The sequence below is a fragment of the Siphateles boraxobius genome, unplaced genomic scaffold, assembly GCF_051911475.1.
Source record: "Siphateles boraxobius isolate OS27281-9 unplaced genomic scaffold, OSU_SipBor_1 35, whole genome shotgun sequence".
Lineage (NCBI taxonomy): Eukaryota > Metazoa > Chordata > Actinopteri > Cypriniformes > Leuciscidae > Siphateles > Siphateles boraxobius.
Window position 1 is genome coordinate 2,551,853 of NW_027508975.1, and position 19,820 is coordinate 2,571,672.

At 38.0% G+C, this 19,820-nt stretch overlaps 1 protein-coding gene across 3 annotated transcripts; it reads right to left on the minus strand.

Moving 5' to 3' along the window:
• Nucleotides 1–56: 56 nt before the first annotated feature.
• Nucleotides 57–19,080, minus strand: ubp1 (upstream binding protein 1). 3 transcript variants are annotated; one of them, XM_077195854.1, is made up of 16 exons: nt 18,212–19,080; nt 13,040–13,191; nt 12,891–12,964; nt 10,816–10,921; nt 10,566–10,672; nt 8,905–9,057; nt 8,614–8,724; nt 7,792–7,905; nt 5,510–5,619; nt 5,380–5,434; nt 5,207–5,300; nt 4,765–4,855; nt 4,543–4,664; nt 2,852–2,994; nt 1,784–1,835; nt 57–1,698 (listed from the first exon to the last, which is right to left on the minus strand). In XM_077195854.1, exons 1-16 carry the CDS (start codon nt 18,325–18,327, stop codon nt 1,661–1,663), a joined length of 1,638 nt encoding a protein of 545 aa, XP_077051969.1. In that variant the 5' UTR covers nt 18,328–19,080; the 3' UTR covers nt 57–1,660. The 3 variants fall into 3 exon arrangements, with proteins under 3 accessions (XP_077051969.1, XP_077051970.1, XP_077051971.1); XM_077195855.1 differs by having other exon boundaries at nt 13,040–13,160; nt 18,212–18,943; XM_077195856.1 differs by having other exon boundaries at nt 13,040–13,163; nt 18,212–18,912.
• Nucleotides 19,081–19,820: the final 740 nt, after the last annotated feature.

The following is a 19,820-nucleotide window of genomic DNA, read 5'->3' on the forward strand; positions in this document are numbered from 1 at the left end:
ATTTCAAAAGCATTACCCTCTCACTTTCGATTATAGTAAATACTCCAGAGACAATATATGAAAATTATTTTTATTTTGGTACAGGCATTAATTGTGTACATCTCAGCACCTCTATGGAAGAGAGGCTTCTTTAGACAGAAGGTGACGTGAGGGCACCATGATTATAATCACGGAAACACAGAGGACAGTCCGATGATCCACAGCATGTGATCTGAGGAAGAGAACGCACCTCTCCATGTGTTCAGACTTTGATCAATTGTTCAACCTGGAAAAATCACACATACACCAAAAGTCTAAGTGAGCATCCAACGACAGCAAGGTATCAAACGGCGTGACATTTTATTGTGGTTTCGGTTTCAGTGCAGACTTGGCCATTCCTTTTTTACAAATTTTTTTTTTTTGAGAATTAAAAGGAGTCAACATTCTTACAACCATGCTCCTCTATAAAGTGGCAATCATAAGCACAGTACATGCCAAAGCACAGCTGCCCGATACATGACTACTGAGATCAACAGTCAGTCGCTATTCAAGAAAGAAAAAATTATAAAAAAAAAAGAAGAAAGGCTGGCTGGTTTAACTGGAGCAGCTGACTGTGAACCATGAGAAAAGCACCAGTCAACATCATATTCTAGGCCAAAAAGGTACAAATTAAAAGAATGCAAAGGCATTAAAGGAAATATAATTTATAGAGGCTTGTGATTGTGCTCGTTTATCAATAATCGTGTTATAATCCGTGCCAGGAGCTACTATAAAGGGCAGTGTTAGTTACCAGGCACAGAAAATATAAAGCACAACCATCAATCTAAAAATCGCATTATTTCATTCTAAACGTGTGGAACTAGCTGACACTTAATTCATCTGGCTAAGCACAAAGTAAATGCTAAGAAACTAACCGAATATAGTCAACGGAGGAAATGATGGCACCAGAAACGATTGGTCTTGAGAGAGGAATTGGAAAAGGATATCAGCACTGACGAGAGAAGGATACAGCCAAAACTTCTGACAAGTCTTACAACCTCACGTTAGTACTCGAACTCAAGGAATTATTTCATCCATATAGACAGACATAAAGACGTCCTGCGCATGCCGAAGTCAGGACGCGGTTCCCCATATTTGAAAGAGAGGTCGTCACTATCTACCGAGGGGTTGCGTGGCGTCTGCAGGCCAGGCAGTGAAACGCTTGGCAACTCACAGACAAAAGGCCAACAAACTCAGGCAAGTACTGCACGTTCACACCTAGCAATGTGAGGACAGAGTCTGAGCGCAGCCGCACCGGCGCCGGATGCTTCCACCAATTAAGTAGAAGCGGTCACGATTCTCTTCCACTTCCTTGCGGTTTCCGCTCACCTCCATCCCCTCCCGATTCAACCTTTAAAAACTAACTCGCACGCATACTTAAAAGCCCACCGCTTGCACACACTGGCATCAGTTTAAGTGTTTTCAATATGAAACAATTTACACACTGAAGTCAGATTCTAACAGTTAGGAGGCCCTGCCCAACCCCGGCGATCTCTCCGACGTCTGAGACGTGAAAAACGAGAGAGAGATAAGGAAAGGAGGAGAGAGGAGGATGGAGGGAACTCGCTCATTGCTCGAGAGAGGCAGTATGAAGCCTTGTGATGTCATCGCACTCTCTGCTTCACGTGGTTTTACGGCAGATTTACTTCAGAACGAGGTGAAATCCATCACTGGTGTCATCTGAGGAAGAAACAGTCAGAGAGATGATTTGGAGAATAGGAAAAGCATCGAGAAGTTTGTTTGGTGTTATGTGAAAATGTTTCACCTTGTATTGTGCTGACAATGAAACTGCTCTCATCAAGAAAGTTATAAACCATCTGTAAGAAAGAGAAAAAAAAGAGTATCATATATTAGGACTGACTGATTTTTTTAAGTGATTAATTTACATCGGTTTGTTCAAACAATGTAGTCAATATCATTATTGCTATAATAATCACTTCTATATTAAAACATAAAACAGTAGCTGTCAATGTTAACATTGGTTTAATAAAAAAAAAAATGTTTTTGTTCTTAGCAAAAAAAAAAAAAAATTGCTGCATGTCTTAATAAATCATTATTTATATGCTGTATGTACACTACCGTTCAAAAGTTTGGGATCACTAGGATTTTTTCTTGAAAGAAATTAATACTTTTATTCAGCAAGAACACATTAAATTGATCAAATGTGTCAGTAAAAAATGTGTAACGTTACAAAAGATTACTATTTCAAATAAATGCTGTTTCTTTTGAACTTTATATTCAATAAAGTAAGCTCAAAAATGTACGTTTCCCACAAAAATATGAAGTAGCAAAACTGTTTTCAACATTGATAATAATCAGATGTTTCTTAAGCATCAAATCAGCATTTCTGAAGGATCATGTGACACTGAAGACTGGAGAGCTTGATCACAGGAATAAATTATATCTTAAATATATTCAAATAGAAAACAGTTATTTCATATTGTAATAATATTTCACAATATCACACTTTTTAATGTATTTTCAAAAACCATTTACAAATCTCACTGACACCAAACTTTTGGACGGTAGTGCATGTATATTATATTATATCATATTATATATATATACATATATGTATCACAATCAATTTATATTGCTTCAGTCTGTTTTAACAGTACATGATGTTACCAATCATTAGACAAATCAGTCACATGATGTTTCTAACCGACATGTCCCATTCATGGCAAATGATAACAGCATAAAAAAGTCCACAATGAAGTGTGTTTTATCTGTGGCATGATGCAAAACATTATTCAAATGAGCAGCCGTGGTTGGGCAACTTCTGCGCAGCACCTGATAACGGAAAGAGAAGAGATTGTTTTGGTCTGTTTACCTGGTCACTGAGTAGTATGTGTATCCCTGTGGGCCCCTGTTTGTAGACTTGGTTGATGTGGACCATCGGCAGCGCCAAGACACTGGAGATTTTCTTAGTAAGCTCACAAGCGGTCATTTCCTCAAGGTAAAGAGCATGGTAAACTAAACATAAACACAGACACACTTTAAAACAAGACCAATGATGACGGAGGATTGAACATTTCACAGGACAAAACCTAAATTAAAACATATTACAACTGCAGAACCAAAAGCATACAGGAAGATTTTGACCTAATTCCTAAAAGACAAACAGGATTAATAATTTTAGTTAACACTTTATTTTAAGGTGTCCTTGTTATAGTGTAATTTTACATTTAAGTACTGAGTAATATTTATTAACAACATGCACTTACTATAGGGTTAGGGTTCAAATTAGGGTGTGTTTTAGGGTTAATTGCATGTAATTATGCATAGTTTACTGTAATTACTCTGGTAACTACATGTAACGTGTCACAAGAACATTAAAATAAAGTGTTACAGAGTAGAGTTTGGTTGCTTATAATTATGCATAATTAAGTGTTATTATTACTATAGTATACATGTAAATACTGTAAAATAAAGTCTTACCCAATTTTATATTAGGCTGTGATGCGATGTGTGATAAAGCAGTAGTAAAAGTATTTTTCCAACCAACAGAACAACCATACGTGAACATACTTTTCGACTTCGGTGACCTGATTCTTATCTTGGTAAATGAGTTTGGGGTCTGACCCGAGAGGTTAAACTGTGCTTCGTCAGTCTGTTATTAGAAGTGGCTATAGAGAGAACCGTGTCGGGTTTGAGCTGTGGTCTTGTCGTCGTCAAGTCACATTTATTTATATAGTGCTTTATACAATCCATTATACGTTTATTGTTGCTTGCTGAGTCAAAATGTCAGTTGTTTGTGTTTTTGAGGGCAGCATGAGGAAGATATTGTTTTTTTTTTCTCTCAACTTTTGCAGCATCTTTATCTCATGAGCTTTCTGTTTAATAGTTTGGGGATGATAAGATTTTTAAATGTTAATTAAAGTTTTTATGCTCACCAGTTCACTGATTACGCTTGTTATGCATTTATTTAATTAAAATTACAATTTAAAAAATAATATTGTGAAATAGTTTTAGAATTTAAAATAAATTGACCATTTGAATGCATTTTAAAATGTAATTTATCCCTGTGATCAAAGCTATGTTTCATGAATATATATATTTAATGATTAGAAAGTTCAAAAGAACAGCATTTATTTGATATAGATTCTAATTTAATACATCCTTGCTGCTTAATTAAAAAAGAAAAATGCTAGTTGATCTCATGTCGGTCCAACAATTTTCAAACAGTTTAAATACTGTAATATAATTATGCTCAAATTCCTTACTGAAATTCAGTAATCATTAGAATAAGGTTCATTAATATAAATGCCATTTTAAGTCACCAATGTAAAAATAAAACCCTGTGAATTTTGATTTAGTCATTCAGCGTATGGTTTTCACATCATGTGGTTTATAGTGCATCAGGAAAAAGAAGTGAACATTTCGGTAGATCAATAATAGTAGTTTTTGAAAGTTCATTATGATAGATCAAGCAATTCTGTGTTGCTGCAAAACAATAGATGCTCAGTGATTGTGCTATGTTAGGAACGCTTGTGCAAGTTTCCACGGTTGATATTTATATACCAGGTATGGATGTGGGACTGCTGTGTTCGCCGTTTTTGCAGCGGCCACGTTTCTCCAGGAGAGGGCTCTCGCTCAGAGACGACTCCAGAGACACGTAGACCGTGAGTCTAGGACGCACTGCTCTGTACAGGGACACAAACACAGAATTCTTCAGTTCACTCTATTATAAGTGTAAAAAAACACAGCAGTTATATTTAAAAATCACTCTTTTTTTTATCCCACCGTGCTTTAAGTGCATTGTAGAGTCTGATTCCATCGGCCGCACCACAAATTTGGACTAGATCCTCACGAGTTAATTTCAGTAGATCAGAACCTAAGATGGGAAAACACTAATTGGTCTCATTATTGACAACTTTTAGTTTAATGTTGTGTGTCTATTAGGGATGGGTATCATCACAGATTTCCCAGATGATTACATTCTGATTCAGAAATTCTCTATACCACTAAATTTAGATTCAGTCTGATTTTATATTTCTCTTCTATGGTCTCTTCTCATTTTACTTACGTTTGAAAGAGACTCATTTATACAGGCAGGTGTTTCAGACTGATTCTAACTGGGAACTGGTCACTGTTTTTACCCAGCCCTATTCTAGTTAAATTGTAGTAATTAAACTAATTGTAGTAATTTTTGCACTAAAAACTGGTCATGTGCATGTGTAAATACCTGAGAAATGGGTGAAAATGCGAGTGTATGAGTTAAATCTGTTCTTAAGGAGCCACTTCTGTGCGTCTTGTATAGAGGATGTGGGACTCAGAGACTGCAGAAAGTTCAAAGATTGAATTATTTTCATTTAAAGGTGCAGTTAGTACAAATATGGCATACAGACATATACTAACCTCCACAGACACGGGGCTACCAGCATCCCCTTGGTGGTTAGGTGAAGATGACTCACTAAAAACAAAGGTAAAGGCATTAGACAATGCATAACTGTGGTTCATTCACTCCGAGATGCTTCATGAGTGTCACCTGTCTGGTACTGTGCTGCTAGTAGTGCTGTAGGAGTTTGTGCTGGAGGTGAAGGTCGGTGTAGCTGCTGTGATGGGGTTGACGTACGCATTATCTGGCCATGGAGAACACTGCAGTTGGAGAAGGAGAGACGTGCGAGGAGTCAAAAGTGAACCTAAATAAAACCTAAATTAGGGCAGATCTCTGATGTCAGACTAATGTAAGTTCACCCGACAAAAGATTGTTCTAGTCGACTGGTGGTCGTTCATTTAAGCCATTAGTCGCATGTTCATAATATTAATTTATATGTAATATTATATATTATATGTAACATTGAGTCTTTAAAATATAAATTAAGTGCACACATAAAGCTTTCTGCAGCGCACCGGTAAATAAAGTATGAACGTGTCAGAAAAAAACAAAGACTGACTCAGAAAACACTAGATTATTAATAAAATGTTCAGACAGTGTCGACTGCAAATCAATCAGCTCCCTCGGTCGAGAATCAGTATAGAGAACATAAATTTGAGCATTGGTAAGTACAGTACAGTACAGTAGGGACCCTGGCTCAATAGACATTGCGACGCTGATAGTGACATGACAACTTCCTTGTTAAGATCGCATGGATGCCAGAAGGGATGAGGGAAACCGCTGAGAAAGGTTTGAGGGTGATTTATTGGTGCCATGTGGTCCCACTATAAAAGTGCAAGAAAAAGTTAAATAAACAAGAACTGTACAATATTTATAATACATAACAAGATCAGCTAAATCCAAAGATCTGATCAGCGTATACAGTAAGCTCAAACAGCACTTCTGTACTGTATAACCTGTGTTTCTGGAACCATTCTATAGGCTTGACTCCTCCCGTGCCGTTCTAAAGGCAAGTATACTTCACATACACACACATATATAATAAATAAAAATACATACAATAACTTGAATCTGCAGTTCTGTGCACTGCATTTGAACAAATTCAAACAAAAGTAAATATTTGGAATCTTCCTGTACGTCACACGCAACATAGATGTGCAGCTCAGATACACTGAATAAATAAACCAGCACAGGTTTGGTAAATGACTCTTCAAAAGTGTTATGTGTATTTGTAACATTTATGGCGCTGTTCTCAATAAACGATATGGACCAGATGAAAATGGTGATCTGATTATTTCTGTTAGTGATGAACTCAATAAACGATATGGACCAGATGAAAATGGTGATCTGATTATTTCTGTTAGTGATGAAAAGATAAACGATTCTGTTATTATACAAAATACGCTTTTGTTGATTCATCCGTGTGACAGATCTACACAGATCCGTGTGTACATGATCATCAGTGTCACGAAACAGACCGTGTGAAAATGGCGTCTGTGTATGTAATACTATGTATGTGTGTGTGTGTGTGTATCACAACAGCAGAACAGCTCATTTTATGGCATTTTTAATGCTATTTAAAGTACATTATGATAAATAAATACTTTGATTTTTGATATTACTTAAATAAATAAATAAATGTAAGCTGAAATATAATTAAGGGTGTGTTCAGATTGTGAACATATCCCTATGCTTTTAGATTCAGTATCTTTATGTTTGGCGTTAGAAATAGCAATGTGAACGCTAAGCGGACCAGGACTAAAACTAACCAAGCGAACAGAACTACAAGTGAGAACAAATCCTGTTTTTCCAAAGCATCTACCGTGTCATGGTGCGCACTGAGTTTGCTCACAAGATTTGTTTTGTGCTTTAGCAATTTCGTTAAGGGAACATTGTAAACATCAATGCTCTCTGGTTTTCATGGTGCATTATGGGACATTTAGGTAGTGGACATTTAGTGCACTGGAAGGATTTTCCGATTTTGCGGTCTTACATGGCCGAATCCTTAATCAGTGCCCTGACTAATGAACTAGGGAACTGACTGAGACGCACCCTAGGATAACAGAGTGAGCTGTCATGTAAAGTGGCTAACGTTAGGCTACTACATACATGTTTCAAATGATCAGCCATGCTTGAGGTCGATGAATGATAGGCGAATGTTTGCACATCACCTTTTTGTGGGCATCCTTTACCACCTTCGATATGATCCTACACTTTGGATTTCCTGTCCGACACAATTACCACATGTCCATTACGGACTGCGTACTGGAGTTTTTGGAGTATATTATCAACTACCGTTTGGTCGACTATTAGGGGGCAGTCCTAGACCCGACTCACACTGATGAAGAAGAATGATCTACAAACAAACATGGACAAAGGTTTGCAGTCTGGAATGAGTGAACTGAACACAGAAGAGGAGAGTGGGCACTTACACTTCCTCTCTTGCTTTTGGCGATGGAATCTCCACAGTCTGCAGGAAGCGTCCGCTTGCTGGATTTCTTTAGCTCATGTTCCACAGCTTCCTCAATCACAGGCTCCAATCGAGTCTACGCACAAAAGTGAATACATTAGTGAAACAGACACGACAGGGCTCGTCCCTTCTTTTTTTTTTTTAAACATGCCGATTAATGCGTCACAGCCATGAACCGTGATTTGCTTCTTGCTTGTTACAGGAGGTATATATTCTTTCTCTAAAAATTTTAAATCCTATAGAAATAAATAGTATTTAAACTATTATTAGTATTTAATAGTATATTAAATAGTATTTAAAGAATATCTGACTCCTGCTGCGACTCATGCTGTATATGGAGCAGAGCAGACGCTTTCAGCTTAGAATTGTAGTGTCAATTGTACAACTGAACTAAATTATTTTTATTTCTATAAAAAAGCAAAACGGCAGTGGAGGTGGTGCCGGGGTGGACAAATAGTGTAATCATGAGATGAAGACTCAAGCTTATTTTAGGCCTCTGATATTAAATTGGACATTAGGTGATTCCTGCCACATGCTGGGTGTAACATGACCAGCTAAATACTATTCACTTCATCTCAGCAACCCCTCATTATCGGACTAAATTAAGTTCAAGTGTGTGACAAATACATCTATGAATAGGTCTTTTCTACAATCAGTACCCGAACACTTTTTTTATGTGCACCTGCATCCACACCACTAGGTGCCAGAGTAAAATCCAAGATCACGTCACTTCATTGTGTAGGAAAACAAACAAGCCAACAAAACGTTACTTAAATATTCTTGCCTCTGACAGAATAGTGGTATCATAAGAGGGCTGATATTTCTCTTTCTCCTGCGGAGTCCTTTTCTCCATCTTCTCTCTGTCCGTTTTTTGTTTTCTGTCTGCTCCCTTTGGCTGTTTATAGCAAGACAAGAGAAACACTTCAGTGCATCCTGAAGACTTGTCATATTAATGATTCAAAACAAGCTTTTTAACAACATAAGCATTCAGTATAGTTTAAATTCAAACCTGAGGTCTTTAACCAAATATACATTTCCTTGCATTTGATGCATTCTTGCATGCATGTGACGTCACCTTAAAGACTTTGATCTGGCAGCTGGCAGAGTGCAGGTGCTCAGTGTATTCTCCGCTTTCATTCTGTTTAAAGGTGTCGATCTGGATCCGGAACGGAACTCCTTTCTCTCCGCCGTGTTTCCGTGGGGTGAACTCTGTACTGATGCAATGGACCTTCAACGACAGAAGGAAGGAAAGAAAATTAACGTGGAGCACATGATCGCTTCCTGGAGCAGTTTTGAGATTATCCTTGGCATGCATTACACGATTTCTGCACAGATTAGGATGTGCCAGATACGGTTTTTAATCAACTGGAATGATATTTATTTGTTTGAAACTCGATCAGATGCTTTCAAAGTCAAGAGATAATGTCAGAGTCAGTGGCCCAAATCAGACACTCTCCAACATGTCTGGGACATTTAGATCATCTCAAACATGCCTCACTCTATTGGAAAAACATCTGCATCGCTCCTTTGAGAGTGACAGAGACTTTCTGGCCAATAAAGATTGTGCTTCAGGCATGTTCTATTCATTAACTACACCAAACAGCTGTGGGTATCTTGACAGCAAGCACTAAAATTGACCTGAAGCAATACGCACAAGTAAATGTCTAACTGCATATTTATGTGCGTATACTTAGTGATATTATACAGGAGCATCTTGCATAAGAAAGACAGAAGAACCGTCAAGCAGACAGTGGATGGGTATTCGACCAATAGCATTTAATGTCCAGAATATGATGGCAACATCACCGAATATTCCTAGTATCAGTCTAGATATCGATGTCTGAACAGACAACTAAACAAAATGTAATTCACTAGAGGTTCTGAAAAAAATGTAATTGCTGCAGTCTATTTAAAATGTTTAATTTATCCGAATTAATTATTTTTAAAAATCAGTTTGAATGAATGATTCAATGACTCACTGATAAAGACTTCTCGTTTAATTACTGGATGAATCAGGATTTTTTTAACTAATCTCTTGAATGAATGATTCAATGACGCATGCATTTTTAAGAGTCTCTTGTCTATTGGCATAACGATGTAATCGATACAATACTTGAAGCGTCAAGGTAATTTACTCAAATTTATTGGCTGCCGTAGACATCCGTGTTTATATCTGAAACTATAAACTTTTATCCCAGTACTTCTGTGATCATTTGATAGTGGTATTATGTGGTTGAAAAGACTGTTTGTGAAGCCGTTTCATATCTATACATGACAACTGCTCTCTCTCTGTGTCAGAACACAGATCTGAATGTTCCCTGTGATCGTACTTGTCAAAGGTTTAATACACAAAGCCGAATTGTTGTCATTTAGGAATAAGATTGCATGGGTGTTTGAATCGAGATCATGATCTTTTAACGATTAACCGTGCAGCTCTACCACAGACCTTATTTTAATCTTAAATTGAAAAACCCCATTATAAAACCCCACAGGAAAATCTCGAGGGAACCAGTCTTCTGGGTTTTGACATTATTCCGGCAGCACAGACAAAATCAAGTCCCTCCCTACATTTTTGTTGTTCAAGAAGCCATTTCATTCGGATATGTGTTACAATGGCGAAGAAAAGACTATCGCAACTTCCGTTTCATGCTGACTTTAACCTTTAAACTACCACAACATGACAGAGTGTTTGTTGTTTGATCTGAAATTCAAAATCTTGCGTGTGCTTGTGTATACCTGCACAAACACAGAGGCTCGTTTGGAAAGATCCCACAGGAACTCTGCTGCGTTTAGCTGTGACGTGTGTGTGTTGGGCTCGGTGATGCCCACTGACATGGGGATATCTGTAACAGACACATGACGCACAGTAAAAACACCCTCTCCTGAGGCTTTATGCTGCTTTGAACACTTATCCTGAAACAAACAAAAAACAAGATTGAACAAAATGATGACAGCAAACTAATGTAATCACACAACAAGCTCTCACCGATGTCTAGGAGGCGGTCACCAGGCCGATTCCATTTCCAGCCCTCCAGCTGCTGATGCTCCATGTACTGAAGCCTTCGGTCATGGAAAACCACCCTAACTAAACTCTATAATTCACCCCAAACCAAACACACACAAACACAAAACCATCAGGACAAGCAGCACTCTTAAAGAGCCATACACCACACCAGTCCTTCCTGCACCGCTGAATCTACTGCACCACAGCGAAACAAACCAGACTTTATGAGAGCCTGAATTTGATGATATAAAAACATTGTGTAAATGTCCATTGCATCTTTACTTGCTGCTCTCAAAAACAAAAGACTTCCTCGGACTGATTCAAAACAGTAATTTATGATGCGATTCATTAAAAGAGTCATTTGTTTGTGATTCAGATTAGATTGGTCATGCTGTACATTTGTTTCTGTGCGCGGCAAGCAAAGACAACGAAAAATAAATATTGTCTATTTACTGTTTAAATGTTTGGGGCGAGTAAGATTGCGGTTTTGAAAGAAACTAATATTTTTTTCAGCATTCATGCATCAATTGCATTAATTGTTTAAAAATTGACAGTAAAGACATTTGTTACAACATTTCAAATAAATGGTGTTGTTTTGAACTTTCAACATTGATAATAATCAGAAATGTTTCTTGAGCATCTAATCAGCATATTAGAATGATTTCTGTAGGATCATGTGACACTGAAGACTGGAGTCATGATGCTGAAAATTCCTTTGCATCAGGAACAAATTACATTTACTTTAAATAGTAATAATATATACTGTTTTTACTGCATTTTGATCAAACAAATGCAACCATGGCGAGCATACGAGACGGAGACAATAGTGTATTTTTTTAATTCACCTTTTTTACTTAATTGGTTAGCAATTATTAATGATCATATTTACAGATAACTGGCATCCAACAATGCCATGACACAACTGTCCCAGTGAACAATACTGTTCATAAATAATTGAGTATTTAAACTTGCTGCTTCCATAAATATTTTTGATGAAATGGTTTATTATTCAATGCAGTATTAGTCATATAATGCAGCCATTCACTTTCAGAGGTTTGTGATCAACCATTTAGCCATTATAAAATAAAAAATAGGAATAAATCAAACATTTAAGCACAATAAAAACACTTAAATATAAAAATTTCATAAACATATTGGTTGATCTTTATTTGCATTATTCTGCAAAACACTTTTTTTGTTGTTGACGAAATTAAATTAGATCAAAAGTCTCAACCTGAGTTAAATATAATGTTGCTGTCCGGCAGAAACCTTGCATCTTAATTTTGTCATTTTATTTCTTTCATAAAACATTACTACTGGTCGCCCTTTACGTCTGTCTGTGGGTTTAGCAAATATTTAGCCAATAAAAAGTATTGAAAAGAACTTGTGACTAAACCTCATAACTCTATTGGATCCTCAAACTGTCAGTCAAACCTCATAACTCCACCCACCCAGCGTCTCTGCTTGTTTGCAATGTGAGGAAGAATAAACTGGTTGTTTGAATAAGTACAGCATTTCTTTACTCAAGAAACACTATATATATATATAAAAAAAAAGGCTAATGTTTTATGTATTTGAGCAGCGGAGAAGAGCATCTTAAAATAGCATTTGCAGCCAATACTGTCTTCAATAGCCTGTGCGAAGCACTTAATCTTTTATAACATGAGATTTTGGTCAAATGACAGAAAAAACTGAGCGTTCACATAACTACAATAACTTTATAATGATAGATAAAACATGCATGTCTGATCTTTGCCGGTCAAAAACCTCATAACTCTATTTGAGATTGATTTCGGTGAAATGTTAATAATACAAGACACGTGGAAGTTTCTGCCCATATATAAAGCCACAATATCAACTTTGACAACACAGTGTTTAATTATTTACAAAAATACTGTGCTTTTTCCATTTCCTGAAAAGCATCAGTTTTGGACAGGTTTCTACCCGACAGCAATAATTTATTTAACCACAGCGTTGTAGATTCACTGGTGCAGAAGACGCCACACTACACAAAACCTCAGGCCCACTGCACTGACAAAACACACATGATCTCTCACCTTCACAGTCTTGTTGAGTTCAGGCATCTCCCCTATTTTCCTGTTATCAAGCATTCGGATCTCATAAGACTGGCCTGCATGGGAGGGGAGAGTGTTATTGAAAACCTCCTCTGTGTGTTCGGGCAGGGATAGAGAAAGAAACCACATGCCTTGGTTCAGGTAGGTGAGCGTCTCCTCGTGAAGCTTCACAGCAGGAGAGGTGGCGGCACACAGCACATACTGAAACGGAGGATTCTTGGTGTCAGACTCCACGGGAACGCTAACATCTTCCTGCTTAAAGATGGGCAGAGCCAACACATCACTGAGAAACAAAGACAGACACAGAGAAACAGAAGTTATGAAACTGTGAATGATGTTGGTTAGGACCACAGACCCTCTTCAGTCAGAATGGAAATGGCTGTCATGGAAACAGGTATATGGGAGAACGCTTTAACCTATAGACACTTTAAAAACCACACACAACACATGATCGCTCGTTCACACTTCTGAACCGCATACAAAGAGCAAATGTTCTTATCAAACTACTCTATGGTTTTACAAACATATTAATGCACTAGAGTTAAAAAGTCTGGGGTCAATACAATTTAAAATAAAATTAATACTTTTATTCATCAAGGATGCATTAATGTGACAAACATGACAGTAAAGACATGTGTAACAAAATATTCATATTTAAAAGCTGTTCTTTCCATTCAAAGAATAATGAAAAAAGGATCACGTTTCAACATAAATATTAAGCAGCACAACGGTTTCCAACATGGACGATAATCAGAAATATTTCCGGAGCAGTAAATCATCATATTAGAATGATTTCTGAAGGATCATGTGAAACTGAAGACTTGAGTAGCCTAATGATGCTGAAAATTCAGCTTTGATCACAGGAATAAATTACATATTAAAATGTATTACAATAGAAAATAGGCCTAGGTCTTTTAAATGGTGATAATATTCCACAATATTACTGTTTTTACTGTATTTTTGATTAAATAAATGCAGCCTTGGCGAGCATAAGAGAAGAAACTTCATTCAAAAACATTTAAAAAATCTTATAGACCCCTTATATAGCTGATTGGCTGTTGCATGTTTTTCAATGAGCATTTCAATGAGATTTACATGGACGTAAGAAATTTAAGACATGTTTAAAATTATTTAAGACCTAGAACACAATACTTCAGCAAATTCAAGACTTTTTAGGCCTTAAATTGTGATTTTGAAATTTTAGAGTTTTTTAGACTTTTTAAGACCCCGCGGAAACCCTGAATTATTATTTTACACAATATTTACTCTGATATTAGAGGGTAAATAAATACTGACATGACTCTGTGCTCAAATCTTCTCTGGCACACATGTACAGGCGGTATCAGGGCGGTACAGCGACAGCTAAAGACGCTGAGTCAGTCAGCTTGACATGACGTGATGTTTGCAACAGTGCGGCCCGCAGGATCTGCAAGTGTTTTCTGAAATATGAGCAGCTCCACTGTAACATTCCGTTCCACAGCTGCTCATTCCACATGATCGCAAGACAGATAATCTGCATCTCACACCCTCATTCACCTCAGCAGGAAAACGTCACATTAGCACCCTGTCACTGCACTGACTTACACACACACACTGGGAATCATAGAATAGAAGTATTTCTCCACGATATATCTGGATATTAAACTCATCTGACCCTGGTCATTGAAAACACCTGCAAATGCAGAAGATGCAGTCATAACTGCAAGTAACATTCCTGTCCACATTTACTAATAGTTCAATTGATAATGCTATTTCATTCAAAACTCTTTTTGGTCATTCTTTTAGAATTGTGCATGCATCATTCCTTCATTAAATCAGAAACTAAATATTTCTATTTGCTTTTAAAGATGCATGTCATAGAACCATTTTAAGTGAACTAATGAATGCAAAAAGGTGATTTAATCGTGTAGGTTTAAACCTTTAAGTCTTCGACTTCCATAAACACTGTCTGGTCGCCTCTAATGCCAACAGAGCACAGTGTCTGTCAACTGCAAAAACTGCAGGGTGCTGGAAGAGCAAGAAACTTGATATCACAGGGGGAGAGAGAGCATGAGAACAGCTACTTCCTCCAGTCTCACACTACAGCGCTCCACCAACACCTCGTACTCTCGACTCGCACTGAGGGTTTCACACACTCGCAGAATAACGGAGCGCTCCAGGGAAAATGCTGATGCTGCTCTTTCCACAACAACCCAGGCAAACTGTTCCATGAAACCTGACCTCAGGCGCATACTGTGTATTCCTATCACGCATTGACCATGTTTTTTTCAAACTCCTCATGGCCAACTGGGAATAGCAAGAGAATCTAGTGATTTGGAAATCACAAACTGCACAAAATCACACAAAAAAAATCAAACTGACGCATGCCACTTCCAAAGCTGTGGATGCCGAAGCGCCTGACAATAAGATAATTCATGGAAAAACAATGCATATCTATACAATACAAGTACCAGATACAACGTGAAATCACAAACTTTGATTTGAAGCAGAACTTTTTAATTTGAAGCAGTATTAGAAAATCTGTGCAGTTAATAGCTTTAACAGAGGAAAGAAAGATCTACAATCCCATGAAGCACTGCAAATGACAAAATTGTATATATGTGTGTGTGTGAACGGTACATTTTATGTTTTATTTTCCAACAAATTATTGATACATACATCATTTGCAGAACTTCATTGGAGTGTTCTTTGGCATGATTTGATTGGTGGCAATTTCTTTGCAGAATCATGGGTAATGTTAAACAATTATTTTAAAAAGTTTAAATAATGCAGCCTGATGGCTTCAACAAAAGCATTGATTAACAGCCTCGTATCTCACAGTAGGTCTGTCTTTGACGTTTCATAAGCTATTGTTTAAAATTAATTCCACTTTGGAGAAAGTTTAAGGGATTTTTACTTCCGGAACCCAACTTTCACACACTATTCATACTTTGCACGTGACGTCACAAGTGCTGGCTGGCGGGCAAGAACGTCGTTCTATAGCAACGAAACCCAATAAACTAATCAAGGATCTTGCCAGGACATCGCCAGTTTTAATATACAAAAGTTGGTGTTTTGAGGTGTAAACGACATGCCAGATAGTTGTTGTGTGATTGGATGCACTATTATTCAGCATTATCGCGTTAAGAACGTGCATGTGAACGCGCTCATTTCCCGAAAGTGAAAGTAGAAACGGACTGAGCTTTCAGCATCTGTCGCTGCATTAACGCCGCGTTCTCTCAGAGACGACGATGGATATAACGGTATAGCGACGACTATCTTAATTTACTGGCTTAATATTTCTCTTGTGGACCTACATTAACTTTTTAAACAAGTTTTTGAAGCTGCTTTTGATTTTCACAGATGGCAGAGTTGTGCTGTTCGTGAACTAAAGACTGTTTTTAGGCCTATATCATTTTAGTGATATTTAGTAATTGTATTGTTTTTAGTGTTATTACTAATGTCATTAAACGTTTTGTTAATGAGCTATGGAAACAAAATAGCCTCACTATATAATTGATTGTAGTATTGGCCATTTTGTGAGCGTTTGTTGCCCGCCAGGGTATCCATGGCAGACACGTGACTGCAAAGTATGAATAGACCTTAAGCGCCAGAGAAACATCACTGTCTAAGAGTAATTAGCTGGTGAAGTGACTTTACCTATTGTAGAGTTAACGAAAATTATTATAAGCATTGTAATGTTTGAAGTGGATATCATAACAAATGTCAGCAGACCGGGAAGATTTTAAGATGAGGGGTTCATTCATAAATCCATTAGACGTTACATTCAAGGGGCGGAGCTACATAAGGTCTACAGGTTCCCTCAGGAATTTTCTTAAGTTATTTATGGTTCGTTTACACAACAGAGTTTTCAAATTAAAACTGAATACTTTTAATGCGTTTTGGCCGTTTATTTACAAAACAACAGAATGTTGGTGGCCTAAAACCGCAAACTTCTGAAAACAGGTTTCTGAAAAGAGCAAGCTTTTGAAAACAATACTGCTATTGTCTCTGTGTAAACTACAAAAACAGGAATTTACGAAAACGGTGACGTAATGCGCATGTGTATTATGTGTTCAATCTATTGCCGCGTAGTTTTTTCTTTACAAAGTAACATCGCCAACTACTGGCCTAGCATGAATAATGGAGCGTTTTTAATCGTTTCTGCAGAACCATGTGAACAGGTTTCATTTTGACAACTTTGTCACCTGTATGAGAACAGAGCAAAGGAAAAACTTTTCGGTATTTAGTACATTGTTCTCGTGTAAACGTGTCCTTTGAATAGCGGCTTTATGACTACAAACTGAACATTATCACTATAATGATTTTCTTCAAACAGGTTTCCTCAACCACCATGCGCCATTGGTCAGTCAAACAAATAGCCCCGGCCCAGACTCATGCCATTGGTTAGGCCAGTGTTGTTGCCTTGTGCTGGTACTACTGAGCAAAGATATTTAAATTTTTCAGGGAAACTACTGTTGAATGGCTTACTTAGTTGTCTTTGCATATGCAACTGGGATATGAATAATTGTTCCTAAGGAAAATTACACACTTCTCTTTTAATTTCCTCATGTTGAAGCCACACTGCAAAAATGCCGACAGAGACAGACTATCTCGAGGATATGACCTTCATCTTAAATATTGTATCAAATGTTTTAGAGTATCCATAGCAGTTCAATGACGTAATCATTAACCGTTTGCTTCTATGCAGTATCATATGACGTAACGGAGTTCAACGGTCGCCTCAATTTCTTTAACCAGTAAACGTGCGATTCACTAAACGTTTTAAAGCTCTTTAAATAACACAAGTGAAGGAATTAACTTCAAACTAATTACATATTTTAGCGGTTAATTTCATATCTCAGAACAGAGTTCAAAGAACACCCTGTTCCAGGAAGTTACTTCAAGCGCGCTTGTTGTCGTTTCAGCACAACCACGTTATGGCTACTCGGAGAATATTTATTAATACAACTCTACAACTAGTTTGAAACAAATATCACGTCTAGTTAGCTCTCAAGATGGTCAGACAACATTAGGATGCAACTCGTTGTCTATTGTTTTGAGCTAGCTATAGGAATATATAGCTATAGGCATATTTAATACACCAGATGACAAAAACAATCTCGCGAATTGCCATTTGATGAATAAGGGTGTGAACTCATGAATTTATGCAACCTCTGCACACAAACCGGTTGGAATCCCGAGGTTTGCTACATAAACATTGAGGGCAAGACAGCTAGCCAACTAGCTCGCCGTCATATGTGCATCGCCCCCCGGCTTAAGGACTCTTGGAAAACTGCTGATCGGTTTGATGATGCTCTAACCTCATGCTGTACGCGCCAGCTCCGAGCTCCTGGCCGATGCCAGACAAACTGGCATCAAAGTCGTGGACAAGCCCAGACTCGATGGTCGCATCGTCCATCTTCAGCACCCACGCCATGGCGCCCAGATCCTTCTCCTCCGACTCTAACCGGAGCGCCGCCAGCTTCACCTCGTACACACAGCACCTGCGCGGGGCTCGCGTTGCCGCAGGAGTCGGCTAGTCCCACTAGAGTCGGTTAGGTGGCCACCCGCGGAAGGCTAGCTATTGAAAGCAGGACAAACGGCTCTAACCCAGACTGCCGTGTACCTCGCCATTGCTTCAGTTTCACAGTAACAGAGGCGAGAAATAACAGTATCGGGATGAGCTGAGGCGTCGCGAATCGACTCAACACCGTATGATCCGTTTCCAGCTCCCGTATGTTATTCCGTTTGCATCAAAACATCATATCTGTATGCGATCTTCCATTATATAAAGCAGGGTGGGAGGACGCTGTTGACTGTCACCGCATTCACACGCAATGTCCGTTGGGCTGGCAGAGCTCGCGCGCGCTCAGCTAACGTTAATCCTAAACGCAGCACGGTGTTTTTACACTCGCTGTCCTCCGAAAGCGCTCCCGTAATTTCATCGTGCTGCTGCTGACCCCGAGGTTTGATCTTTCGGAAGAGGCCAAAGATCACGACACATCGATACGGCCCTCCGTCTGCCACCATTCAAACGCGAGATCGCTAGATTCGCTTGAGCCGCAGCAGGGATCCGGGTCAGGAATCTGACAGCCAATCACATTCCTCTGTGAGACGCACTCAGCCAATCGGCTTCCGACTGTCTGTCGTCATCGTCAATATAGCTAGAGCTCCGATACAGCTTCTAAACAAAATAACCTTTAACTTGCAGCGAATAAATTAAACGACACGTCACCTGGTGGAGGAAATGCAAACCTGTAGAATATTAGATTAGTTTTATTTATTCAATTATTTTTTATTATTATTATAGGATCTAGCTTTTTTGATCAATGAGTAATTAACATTTAAGTTCAAAACGGGTCCATATCAGCATGGCTGTAAAACTTAAAAAAATATATTTTATGTTGCCGTCTAGAGATAAATATATATAGTATATATTTTTGCGTGATATATTCAGTTCCTACCAGAGGCCAGTTGCATAAACATAACAGTTGCATAAAGCATAAACATAACCATTATGTTAAGACTGTCTTAAAGGAATAGTTCACCCAAAAATGAAAATTCTATCACGTTTTTCCAAACCTGTATGTATTTCCTCTGCTGAACACAAACGAAGATATTATGAAGAATGTCAGTAAACAGACAGTTGTGGGGAACCGTTGACTTCCATAGTGTTTTTTTTTCTTTTCTTTTTATGGAAGTCATGTATGCAGTCAACTGTCTGGTTACCAACATTCTTCAAAATATCTTCTTGTGTTCAGCAGAAGAAACTCATGCAGGTTAGGGTGAGTAAATGACAGCATTCTCAATTTTGGGTGAACTATCTTTTTAAGAACTAGTATGACCAATTAGCAGTTAGCTACGGTTAATCAGTCTGTCTTTTCGGTATCAAATAAGACCAATAAACAGTTTTATGTAACTAACTTAAAA

Bases quoted from the DNA above. Each gene is read 5' to 3' on its own strand.
- ubp1 (XM_077195854.1), bottom strand. From the start codon at position 18,327: ATGGCGTGGGTGCTGAAGATGGACGATGCGACCATCGAGTCTGGGCTT. The intron at 13,192-18,211 runs GTTAGAGCATCA...TTTGTTTCTCAG, and splicing joins GCTGGCGCGTACAGCATGAG to TGATGTGTTGGCTCTGCCCA. The intron at 5,301-5,379 runs GTTAGTATATGT...AACTTTCTGCAG, and splicing joins GTAGCCCCGTGTCTGTGGAG to TCTCTGAGTCCCACATCCTC.